This window comes from Battus philenor, unplaced genomic scaffold (assembly GCF_028537555.1).
Source record: "Battus philenor isolate CCGP_79_NKW_IND1 unplaced genomic scaffold, ilBatPhil1.0.hap1 SCAF_7, whole genome shotgun sequence".
Taxonomy (NCBI): Eukaryota; Metazoa; Arthropoda; class Insecta; order Lepidoptera; family Papilionidae; genus Battus; species Battus philenor.
The window spans coordinates 1079432-1092352 of NW_027181737.1; the positions used below are offsets into that span (position 1 = coordinate 1079432).

A 12921-nucleotide genomic window follows, 5' to 3' on the forward strand; every position below is an offset into this window, starting at 1 on the left:
CCGTATATAACACCTCCGCAGTTTGCTATGTACAACAGTCTTTTATTTCTTTTAGAACACGCAAGCTATACTAGGATGTCTTTACTTAAAAAGAGATGAGGAAGAATAGAAAGGATGGATTCTTCGTGGAAGGCATTAGTTTGGAGAAACATCAGACTAGGCTTGTTGGAGGCCCTAAACTCCCACTAGCTTCGGCGACTCTGAGGCGGACGATGGTTCGATATGGTCTCGAACTATCGTGATAGCACCACGAGGGTGTCGGGGGTAGCGTATCCAAGCATAACCCGGGACGGGCTATCGAAAAAAAAATAGCAGAGATACCGCGGTCCCCCGTTTAGCGCAGAGGGCGACAACCGGGGGGGGGGGTAGTGGATAGGAATCCCACATACCCCTGTCCTCCCCCCAGAGGCAGGGCATATTGAATACCGGAAGATTTCCCCCACCGAAACAAAAAAAAAGGCTTGTTGACGACAACCGAGTTTGTCTTATACAAAAAACTTAAAACATCAAAGAGAATAAAGTTGAATTCTGACTGTCTCCTATGTTCAAGACACTTTCAGTGAAGCTGTTCCATGATATACTAGGCTAGGTAAACTTTGCGTCCTGACTTCCCAGTGAGCATGGCGTCTCCTGTAATCCGGCTACCAGGTCTGGTTTAAGGTCAAGTCCTGGGAAACCAAGCAGTCAAAACTCCCCATTTAAGCTGGACTAACTTAATCAGGCAATCTCTACGCTCTGCCATTTGAAACCCATGAAATCTGCTAATTCCATTTGGGCAGCACTGACAGTCCGGTCCAAAGAAATAAAACAAAGTAATTTTATTGTTTATTTTTTCCAAAACGAACAGTGAAAGTTTTTCAAGTTGTACATGACATACTTAAGATTAAAATAAGTTTTCGATATATCAAATAGTGATATGATATATCGAAAACTTAGGAAAGAAAAACTAAGAAAAATAGTGATTTATTTTCTTTCATCAGCCATAAACGACTAAAAATATTTAAACTTATCTTTATCATTCCGATTATGGAATGATATAAAAATCACAAAATAAACAAACCGACAATTAATATTTTTAAAGTTAAATTCGTAGCACAAATTTAAGTAAAACAATGACCCTAAAGAGAGTTATAAAATGACATAAATAAAAATAAAGCTTGGTTTATTACACTTTTCTCTAGGATTTGTAACTTTGTAAGCAACTGCTTTACAATAAATTCAATTTAAAAAGTTTCAATTTGTTTTCTTCGTCTCTTAGATAAGGCTGCGTTTGTAGAAATGTTAAAGAATTCTAAGGGAGCTCAATTCGATTCTTGTTTACTACCAATTTTGATTCTTCACGGATTCTTCTCATGTCGTATTTAAGTGAATAAATGATCTAATTTGAATATGCGTATCAACGGCAAACACAACATAGCCTGCAATTTATAATTGGAAATAATAAACAAACTCCCCAGATCAATGTTGACCCCCTTATATAACACATAATTTTTATATTAAAGCAAAAAGTTACACGTGTAGAGTCCATTTTGAAATAGCCTTAACAATCAAAATGCCCACTGTGGGACGTGGGCCTTAGATCATTCGTTTTTCTTTTCATTATTACACCTGTTCACTATTCAAAACAATTATCATCATCAGGTAAGCCAATAGACACCAACCACAATTTATAAGCCTTCCCTGAAGATCACTATAACTTTTCCAGCGACTTTTCATGACTTTAACCATATTTACTGGTTTGTGGTCGCTACTTGAAAACCCTTTTACTCCAAAGGCCATCCAAATCCATCTTGATCGGTTCTTTTCATTGCTGAAGGTCACAGATCTTCATGACCTGCTTTTCTGAGTGCTTCCGTTATGATGAGTTATGGAGACCTTTCATCACCCGTATAGAGTATGTCTATTAGATTGGTGGTCGACGTCGTGATCTTTCTGCTTATCCTACAACCAGCTTATTAACTCCATGGTTGCTTCCTAGCTATGTGGTTAAAGTGGCAGTTGCTGAAGAGTCTGGTATTTATACAGGTATTGAGAGTAGATCTGTTGTTTCTTATAAAATAATAAAACTTAATTATAATCTATAACTAGATAAATATGTTCGTATAGTCGAGTCAAATATGATTTCCATGTGAAACATCTATTAAATCGTCGAAACTAAATATATCAATGTATCCATTAGCATTGGTCATCTACTTTGGATAATAAATATTTAAATGTACCAGAGAATTCATAAAATGAATCTTTCAAATTCTTACCATAAGTAACAATAGCTCGATTACATTTCGTCTGTTTTCATTTGATTCGTCAAGAACATGTTCAACTTTATTTACATTTATTATTTAACTACTATTTACATCTCCGTTATATTTAAGTTCTCTTTAGTCATTCTTTTTCTCTTCACCACTCCTATTTTCTTCTCTATTAACATGACCGTTGGTAAAGCCGTTTTGTTTTGCTGAATATTCTCTAAAAGTATCCTTCTTAAGTTCACTCTTAATTGATTTCTTGTCTTCAGGTCTTCCATACGCCTTATAGTAGAAATCGTAGAAGAGGTAATAGAAGAAGATAGAGTTAGGGAGAGTGAAGACGACCGACCAGCGGGGGTAGCCGCAGTCATAGAAGAGAAGCTGCGAAGAGTGGATGAACGTGATGCAAAACTGGAGCTGGAATATAGAGAAGAAATTTATAATGTGAATATTCATACAAGGTTTTAAAATTAATTAATATTCAATTCTAATATCGCTCTTGATGATCGCAAGGCCTAATGAAGAAGGAGAAAGGCTTCTCTGGAGGTGTGCTCATCTGTGAGAAGACTCTCTCCGGATATGTGTTCATTTGTGCGGATGGTTTCTTGGGAGAAGTGACCATCTATGAGAGTTTCTCTGGATGTGTATGTTCATCTGTAAGAAGGGTTTCTTTGGAGATGTGTTTATCTGTGAGGTGAGTTTCTTTGGATATGTGTTCAACTGTGAGGTTGGTTTCTTGGAAGCAGTGTTTATCTCTGAGAGTTTCTCTGGATGTGTGTTCATCTGTGAGGAGGGTTTCTTTGGAGATGTGTTTATCTGCGAGGAGTTTCTTTGGATATGTGTTCAACTGTGAGGATGGTTTCTTGGAAGCAGTGTTTATCTCTGACAGTTTCTCTGGATATCTTTTCATATGTGAGGAGGGTTTCTTTGGATATCTGTTCAACTGTGAGGTTGGTTTCTTGGAAGCAGTGTTTAATCTCTAAGAGTTTCTCTGGATGTGTGTGTTCATCTGTGAGGAGGGTTTCTTTGGAGATGTGTTTATCTGTGAGGTGAGTTTCTTTGGATATGTGTTCAACTGTGAGGTTGGTTTCTTGGAAGCAGTGTTTATCTCTGAGAGTTTCTCTGGATGTGTGTTCATCTGTGAGGAGGGTTTCTTTGGAGATGTGTTTATCTGCGAGGAGTTTCTTTGGATATGTGTTCAACTGTGAGGATGGTTTCTTGGAAGCAGTGTTTATCTCTGACAGTTTCTCTGGATATCTTTTCATATGTGAGGAGGGTTTCTTTGGATATCTGTTCAACTGTGAGGTTGGTTTCTTGGAAGCAGTGTTTAATCTCTGAGAGTTTCTCTGGATGTGTGTGTTCATCTGTGAGGAGGGTTTCTTTGGAGATGTGTTTATCTGCGAGGAGTTACTTTGGATATGTGTTCAACTGTGAGGATGATTTCTTGGAAGCAGTGGTTATCTCTAAAAGTTTCTCTGGATATCTGTTCATCTGTGAGGAGGGTTTCTTTAGAGATATGTTCATGAAAAAGTTTATCTGAATATATATTAGTTTGTGAAGACGATTTCTTTGGATATGTGTTAATTTGTGAGGACGGTTTCTTCGGAGATATGTTCTTCTATGAGTTTCTTCAGACATGTTTTTGTTTATGAGAAAAGTTCCTCTGGAAATATGTTCATGATTCGATACCCTGCTGTAAAAGCTACCACAAAGAATGTCATGTGGGGGTTAAATGTCCCGACACATTTGCAGATACTGCATGCACCAGATCCGTAGCTATAGGAGTCTAAATCTGCCTCAAACCTTTGACCCTAAGACCGTGTATCGACCTCCACGGAATACTCTAAACACCTTAGATCACGTGACTATAAATAAAAAGAATAAAATCCTAGCAGCAGAAATTTTACATAGCTGACTGTATCATAGCTGTGTTAACTTAAAACTAAAAGCACTTTTGTTTGCAAGTGTACTCTGCAATGCTTTTACTTTTCGACTACAACATTGCAGATCATTGTCGTTATGGCCGTATTAAAGCAATAACAGTGAATTTCTTAAAAATGTTCACGAGAAAACGCTCCTTATTACAGACCACAATAATTTTTGGATCTAAATTATTCTTGCGCGTTGGAATTCAAATTCGAACGCCATGATTTAACCCTTAATAGCCTGATTTACGAAAGTAATTTTTGTTTAATATTACTGTGTTTGCTTGAGGGTCTAGATGAAAGTAAAAATAGATTTTTTTTAATTTCGTTGGAAAGAATATTATACAACAGTAAAATTCGTACAGCCAACCTATAAAAAAACTAATAGTAATGTGAACATTCGGTTTAAAAGATTGGTATCAAAATTGAAACTTTAGGCTATTAAAGGTTAAATTATCGCAGCCACCAACTGTCAAAGTTGTGATTTGTAAATCTCTGTATATATACGAATGAGTTAATAAATTATACGAGATATATAAAATCTTTCATTTCTTAGTTTTAAATCTAACTTTAATAGTATATTATTAAATAAATCTTATTATAGCATTCACGGGTTGTTAGTCGATCGAAATGTGTGTAACTTGATTTGTTGACTTATTTACAACTTTAGTAAATTTTGATTTAAAAAGAGAAATTGAGTTTATGGCAGGCATATTGCAGAAGATTGACTGACCATATATAACGCATTTATAAATAAAACAAAACCAAATTGCTCACCATTTGAAGGGTGGTGATGTGTCGTTTCCAGAACAAGAACCTCTGGTACTGAGGTCCCATGGCTGCGAGCATGTAGTAAGTGTACATGATGATGTGAACAAAGGAGTTGATCACCCCTATTAGTGTGCCATGACCACCAGGGTAGTACTTGGTTGCGCCCCATGATATCATCGGCATCACCGTGTGATGATACATATGCAGGAATGTTATCTGACGATTCTTCTTTCTGATCACGAAGAAGATCGTATCGAGAAGTTCCGATATTTTCGCTAAGAAGTAAACATAGACTCCTCTGGCAATCTGTAAGATGGAAACAAATTATATTATCAAAATGCTCATTGATATCATCTAGCTGTTACTTTCTATGATTATATTATATGTAAATATACCATAATATACATATACTGGTAGTATTAATATAATAATAAAATCTAACTATCGTGATGATTCTGTCAGCTTGTCAAGCGACAGCTTTCGGACCTTCGCTTTGAATGCGCAACGATTCCTGATCATCCTAATGTCGAGGGGGAGCGCGTTCCAGAGAAGAATAGGCTGTATTGCGAAGGAGTGAGTAAAGTCGGTACTTTGGGAGACATCCAAATAGACGATTGCTTGTAGAGCAAAGTTTTTTTACATGCGTACTGGCTACGAACTGGAAGGCAGGTTTGAAATGACAATAGCATCTTACATTTTTTAGTATATTGAATGTATAAGTAAGAATCTTTAAAAGAACCAATGTTACGAACAAAACTCAAATAATTGTTCGTTACAAGTGGCAGAGGGCGAAAATTATTTTTCGTGCAATCGATGGCCGTTGGAACCGAAAGGTTTTTAAACGGTTTTATTCAGTTCGACCCGTAAGGAATTTATTTGTTTATTTGGGTCAAAATTAGAAATTGAAATTTAAGCACCTTCCCGTTGTCAGATTGATCCGAAATTTGTTACACACATTTAATTTAGATGACAATACAAAATAATAAAATTAATAACATTTTAAATCTAAGATGGCCGCCGATACAAAATAGCGGATTACATATTTTTCCTTAACCCCCTCAATATGGGTATCAAATGAAAGGGCTACACTAGTAAAACACGATGATTATGTCAAAATTTAAAATTCAAGATGGACGCCGTTCCAATATGGCGGACTAGCTACATATTTTTCCACAACCACAACAATATGGGTATCAAAAAACCGTTTAAATTAAAAGGTTTTTAAATGTATTTTCCCCTTTTAGGTGGACAGAGGACATATTTAAATTCGCGGGAAGTCACATGCGGGCGCAAGACCTAGACTACCAACACAAGGCATAGTTCTCCCCCAAACAAATCTATAGGTGGGTGCACCAAAATCGCCATGCTTGGCAGACGGGGTGACGATTGCATTCTAGGAACTTGTTTGAGCAGTGGGCAATCTTATATTAATGCACAAAATGTGAATTATATAAGATTGTGTCACGTGAATAGAACACGCGACCTATAATCGAAAGTCTTAGTACTGTACCGTTGATCTACCATTGCTTACGATTAGACAGTAATAATATTTAATTGAAATAAAAAAGGTTACATACCCTCATAGCCTCCGGTGATCTAGAAAAATCAACCGGCTGACATTTCCAACTGTAACTTCTCAACCAGCAACTGTCAAGACCCTAGAAAACAAAAATATTTTAAAGAAACCTCAGTGTTATTAAGATATATTAATCAAACATAATAAAAATAACCCTCTTTCAGTCGTTTTATAGGCAAACGAAAGGGACAGTTGATTGTTGTAGGCGTTAAAGGTTGTAAAGATGCGTTCACACAAAATCAAAATATTCTTTATTCGAATTGGTTTTACAAGCACTTTCGAATCGATAATCAACATAAAATGATTGCATTGTTATCTCTAGAGGAAGCTACCAGCGGCTCGGTAGGCAGTTCTGCTGAGAGCCGGCGAGAAACTCAACAGTTGCTCTTTACAAATATATTTAACACACTGCTGCTTTTTAAAAGGTGCGCAGGTAAAGACTTATTTTACAACCAAGCAGAAATAAAAACAGTTTTTCAAATCAAAATAAACCGAAGACGTCATGTTTATTTATTTTTATATTGATCATCATTTTTTATATTGTCATTTATAATGATGTTGTTATCTATAGTATGATACCTATGAAATTTCCGAAAATAAATTTTCGTCATGGAAAAATGACAACAATCGATATTTATGTATATATATAGTATATACATATATGTATATACTATATAAATACGATTTTTTTTCTTTCAATCACCACACTTGACTAACGGTTTGGCGATCAAAATGTAGTATGCAGAGGACACTGCGGCACATCCTCTGGTAACGTGTGTGTGTATTAATATTTAATTTAACTTCTACTAATAAACTCGTCGATTAGATTAACTTTTATAAGTAAACGAAAAATTATAACACGTATATATACATATACACACCCACATACATATATATTTATATAAATATATATATATATATATAACTACAAAATGTTAAAATGTATCAGATATGCACAAAACCATTTCCTCAATTAATGCTAGAATATCTTGAGTTGCATCAAACATACTAAAACTAATTCATATAATATTTAAAAGTTTACTCTAAGACTACAGAATTGTTGGAATGAAGCTTATTTTGCGTAACAACATCCGCTGTTCTTAATTTAAAAAAATTCTGTAATAAAACTACATAAAGATAAGTAGACTGAATAAAAACAAATGATTTGCGAAAGACACTCGCGAGTTCAAATAACGGTTACGGAATTAGTTCGGTTAAATCAAAAAGTAAAAGTATGACTATCCGGTTACGATATGCCGTTAGATCTGTTTAAACACTTCATCTAACAATTTAACTGTTAATGCATCTGAAAATAGGTCTATAATCATTTTAAATTATCTTCTTCTTCCAATGTTTCTAAACGGAACTGAGAATTGAACGCTGAGGATTGGTGGCGTTGGAGACGAAAGTCCAGAACCCCGAGGACAACGCACCGGACCAATGTTTCGATTCTCAAAGAACTCAACATAAAAGAGAGGTTATCATTGACTGTCCAAATATGAATACTGAAGTTAGAAAAGGACCAATATTTAGCCACTACCGCACATGTAGTGGTAGTCGTGCAATAAAGTGCACCGCCCGCCAGCCCGCTGATAAATGCGTATGCGGCAAACAATGCGAATCACACAACTGCCACCGCCAAATTACTCAACACGTGTTTCAACCCTCCACGGGGCATCTTCAGGAGTTATGTTACACCGATTAGTGTCAAACACAGAGTCACTAACTGGCACTTTCTTTGGACATGTCACATCTAATGAGGACTCAGTGGTACGTTTGGTGGTAAAGCAAAGTGGAAGGTAAGAGAACCCGTGGATCTTCTCCAGCAAGATGGACAGACATGACTGTCACTAATAATCCAGTGAATGAATGCTATAGTTCCACAAAACATCGAGCTATATCACACATAACGAGAGCAGCGTGGGCATCAGAACCAAAGAAGAGAGAGTGCACGACTTAGAAGAAAAAGGTATTTTTTTTTACGACATATAACGAATTTAATATTTATGTCTAAGACATATATTCAAATTAGCAAAACATTACAATTTCGTATATGATTAATAAATTTTTTATAACATAACATACTGGGTTATTGCTTAGACTGGGTGTCTAAATTGGTGTGACAAAAAATAGAGGTTTATCACATAATATTAATGAAGTCAGTGATTGTTAAAACTAAAATTTAAAAATGTTTATCTTTATGTAGACCCAAGGGTTCTTCCAGTGGAATATACATTTTTAATGTGGTCTATGAGAATGTGTCCAGGATTCTCTGGACTGTATAAAGGCATGGACGTTAAAATCTCATGTCATAATTTTTGTAGACATGTCTTTTATTTACATTATCCTTTTATTCTTCACAAGATCTTTTGTACATTTTCTTTCCTTCTTCGTAATAACTTCCATTCCTTTTGAATTCTTCATAGTAATCATATTTTGTCTATCACTCGATATTTTTATTTATCACAGTATCTTTTATTTGCCTAATTTTAATTATTTATACCTCGTTTATTTTGTCTAGATTTGCAATTTGTATTTCTACACTGAGGAACTTTTATACTGTACTTGATATGTTTGTTTTTACCCGTACCTTACTGATTTTAGCTTTTATTTCTTGTATTAACCGTCTTGTTTACCGTGTTATCTTTGTGTCTGTACCTATAAGAGATAATAATCTTGACCTTGGAATGTCAGCTACCAGTGGGCTATGGGGAAAGTGAATGTAACAAAAACTTTTGCCGTAACACCTACTATTTGACCAACGCGACAAACAAAGACACAAGTGAAAGCGTGAGATTGTAATAACACGTCAATTTATGTCCCAAATTCTTTCACTATCGCTAGACATGAAATGATTTTTAGATCTTGATACTGATTTGTTAGCAGGTCTATCTTATTTATAAACAGACAGACACTTTGGGAAATGACCTCTCGTTACCAGGCTTCGTTAAGGCGATGGTGCAGAAGCAGTCATTGAGCGCTGGTATAAACTTCTGCAAAAAAGTGATTTCGCAGAAGCTGGCTGAGAAAGAAAGAACATCTGAGCTCCTTATCTGTGAGAGAGAGAAAGAACATCCGTAGTCGGAGACCTGGACGTCGGATGGTGTTATACTGCGCCTTTCTCCAACTCTCTCAGCATGACCTTGGCGACGGATTCGAGGTGATCTGCCGCAAGTAAGGAGTTGATGCAACTAGGCCACCGCCGTTGAAACTGCAGTAATATGCGAAAGCGTTTCCGTAGTTTCAACAAAAGGCGTTCAAAAACACTGTGGGATTTTAGCCGGTAGGAGTCTGGGTCTGAGTCTGTATCCTATAAAAACATATCTGATGTATCTATTGATGATATTTTTGGACCTGTTCTGCACATTTTTAATATTTGCAATTTTTTATTGTTGTACGATTTTCTAAAATCATGGAATATATTTTGAAATTTAGATTATACCACATGTAATTTTTTATAACATTCGTGTAATAAAAGGGTTGCAGTTATCTCAAAATAAAATGATTAAAGCATTATACAACTACCATTATCGCACAATTGTATCAAAAAAAAAACTGTCTCTCGCTCTGGTACCTTGTGATCCCATGCATTTTATATACAGAGTAATATAGTATAATGTTCGATTTTACGTATCTAGTTGTATGTATATGTTTTATGAGAATAAATTCTTAAAATCATAGAATACAAACCTCGTAAAACAACCAGCAGCTGACGAGGACCTGGATAAAGTTATACACGACGAGGGTCTTTTGCAATTGGAACGGCTTCTTATCCGCCATGTAACGGGGTCCCCAGCTCAGCGTGAAGTAAAGGTACAGTCCGATGATGGTCAGCCCCGGCACCGGACTCGTGATGAGGAACCAGTCATTCGTTCGAGGATCTGAAGATCATAAAAATATTGATTAATTGGTAAAGATTTAATTTAATCAGGCGTTACCTTGTGAAAGTCCATCCTAAATAAGATCCTAGATAAAAGGACCAATATTTAGCCACTTCTGCGCATGCAGTGGTAGTCGTGCAACAAAGTGCACCGCACTTGTTTGGCACTAATCGGTGTAACATAACTCCTGAAGATGCCCCGTGGAGAGGTGAAACACGTGTTGAGTAATTTGGCGGTGACGGTTGTGTGATTCGCATTGTTTGCCGCATACGCATTTAACAGCGGACTTGCGGGCGGTGCACTTTGTTGCAGGACTACCACTGCATGTGCGAAAGTGGCTAAGTATTGGTCCTTTTCTTACTTAATTGGTAAAGAAACTAGTTTCCAACTTTTGATCTGTACTTAAATAAACAACGAATACATATAACTTTTAATATTAGGATCTATATTCCGAAGACATTAGCGTCCGTGCCTTTGTTTTTACATTTACGTTTAATATTTCCGAGACATATTTTGCACACGTTTTTGCATGTTAGTGTTTTACGAAAACTCCTAATCTATTTTAACGACGTCCTAATAATGTCCAGTTTTTAAGATTACGTTTCGTGTGACCACTTGCTACTCCGTACTCCATATTGACATCATCAGGTTGTGCGCCAGTATCTGTGCGGCGGTTGCCGTATTCGCTACATCGATGAATATTGCGATCACATTTTCTTCGTGTGACAAATCACTCACTTTGTCGCCTGATTATTTTGTTTACATTTATACTATATCTGATAAAGTGTATATGTGTAAGTCTGTGTGGTTAAATAAATAAAAAATGCGTTGTTGTGGAGTTTCTTCCTGATTCTTCTCCACAATAACACCTTGCGAAGCAGAGTCAAAAATAAAATAGATTTTATTTTATTACTAGCTGATCCCGCAAACGTTGTTTTGCAAAAAAAAATAAGTTTTTAATTAACAAATGTAAGATAAGGGTTGATCGTAGAGGGGTGAAAATTTAGGTTTGTATGTATTTTTGTATGCTGTATCATAATAAAATAAAAACCAAAAAAATTGTCTAAAAAATTAAAAATAAAATTTAGGGGTGGACCACCCTTATCACTTAGGGGTATGGAAAATAGATAGTAGTCGATTCTCAGACATACTGAATACGCATGTAAAATTTGGTAAAAATCGGTCAAGCCGTTTCGGAGGAGTTCAAGTTCGAACACCGTGACACGAGAATTTTATATATTAGATATCGTGGCGATCTTCGGATAGCTGTTTATTAGCAATAAATTATAAAACACTTTTGTTTGTAAGTGTACTTTGCACTACATACCATTTATGGATGAAATTGTAACATGTATGCAATACACAAGTGACATTGCAACGAAATAACAAAAATACAACTTTACATCTTGATTTTGCAATGTCTTAACCGACTTTCACTTATACGTACGCGTGTTACGGGTTACAATCGCGTACAACTGTTTACGTGAGATATATTACGGAATATACGGTTCAAAACAACCAAGTTATTATATCAGATCAGTCCAGATTTTGGTACACATTTTTTGGAGAAATCTATCTACAGGATGATTTGTTATAAGTATAAAAACTCATTTCTCGGGAAATAAATTAGTTATCAATCTGAAATGTATTATATTTATTTATTCAATTACAATGTCATAGTTCAATAACTACTGACAGTTAAAAATCGACTGACCGATAGTAAAAAATAATTATTTTTATTATGTAGTAATTTTTCTAATTTTATTACGTATTTTTTTCATGAAACCATTAATTTTTGGACAGGGTGTACCATACATTAGTTTACAGTGTTTACAAATGAACTATACATTCATTTCCTTAAAGCTTTTTACACCTATAACCAAACATCCTGTATATAAATAAAATTGGACCACTAAATGTGTTGCTAAACTCAAAACTCGAGAACGGCGCCACTAATATGGCTAAAGAGCAGTGGTAGCGCTGCGGTAGAGAAGCAAGCATTACGATCGTAGGTCGCGTGTTTATTTCTCGAAATACAATCTTATATAATTTACACTTCGTGCATTAATATAGGATTGTTACTGCTCACATATAAGTTTCCTAGAAGATATAAGATGCTAGCAGTGTCCTCTGCGTACCATAATACCCAAAACTATAATCGCCAACTTGCCTGGCAACAGTGGCGATTATGGTATATCCCTCCCTAGATATCTTTATCAGGGAGGCCTAAGTCGTGCAGAGGGCGTCAATGAAATAAAACGAAAATGATGAATTCTGCAAATTTGTTTTTACAAATTCGTTATGGCATGATAAAATCTAATTATATAAAAGTAGTTATTGATAATATTAGGGTAGGATGAATATATGTCGTTTATATTAAATGTATTAATAAGGATATATATCAGGATGTATATCAATAAATATGTTATACCATTAGTCTAAAATAATATTCTACGAAACTGTATTATATTTTTGTATTGTATGTGATATGAAAGTTGGAGACATCACAATTTTAAAAACAT

At 35.5% G+C, this 12921-nt stretch overlaps 1 protein-coding gene across 2 annotated transcripts in view; it reads right to left on the bottom strand.

Moving 5' to 3' along the window:
• Window positions 1–1066: 1066 nt before the first annotated feature.
• Window positions 1067–12921, bottom strand: part of LOC137930948 (very long chain fatty acid elongase 7-like) — a 55758-nt gene continuing 43903 nt past the window's right edge. For both annotated transcript variants that reach the window (XM_068774319.1, XM_068774320.1), the window contains exons 3-6: window positions 10209–10399; window positions 6520–6600; window positions 4949–5248; window positions 1067–2663 (exon numbers count right to left, since the gene is read on the bottom strand). In XM_068774319.1, coding sequence (XP_068630420.1) covers window positions 2379–2663; window positions 4949–5248; window positions 6520–6600; window positions 10209–10399 — 857 coding nt within the window. In that variant the 3' untranslated portion in view covers window positions 1067–2378. The remainder of the gene's footprint in view (window positions 2664–4948; window positions 5249–6519; window positions 6601–10208; window positions 10400–12921) is intronic.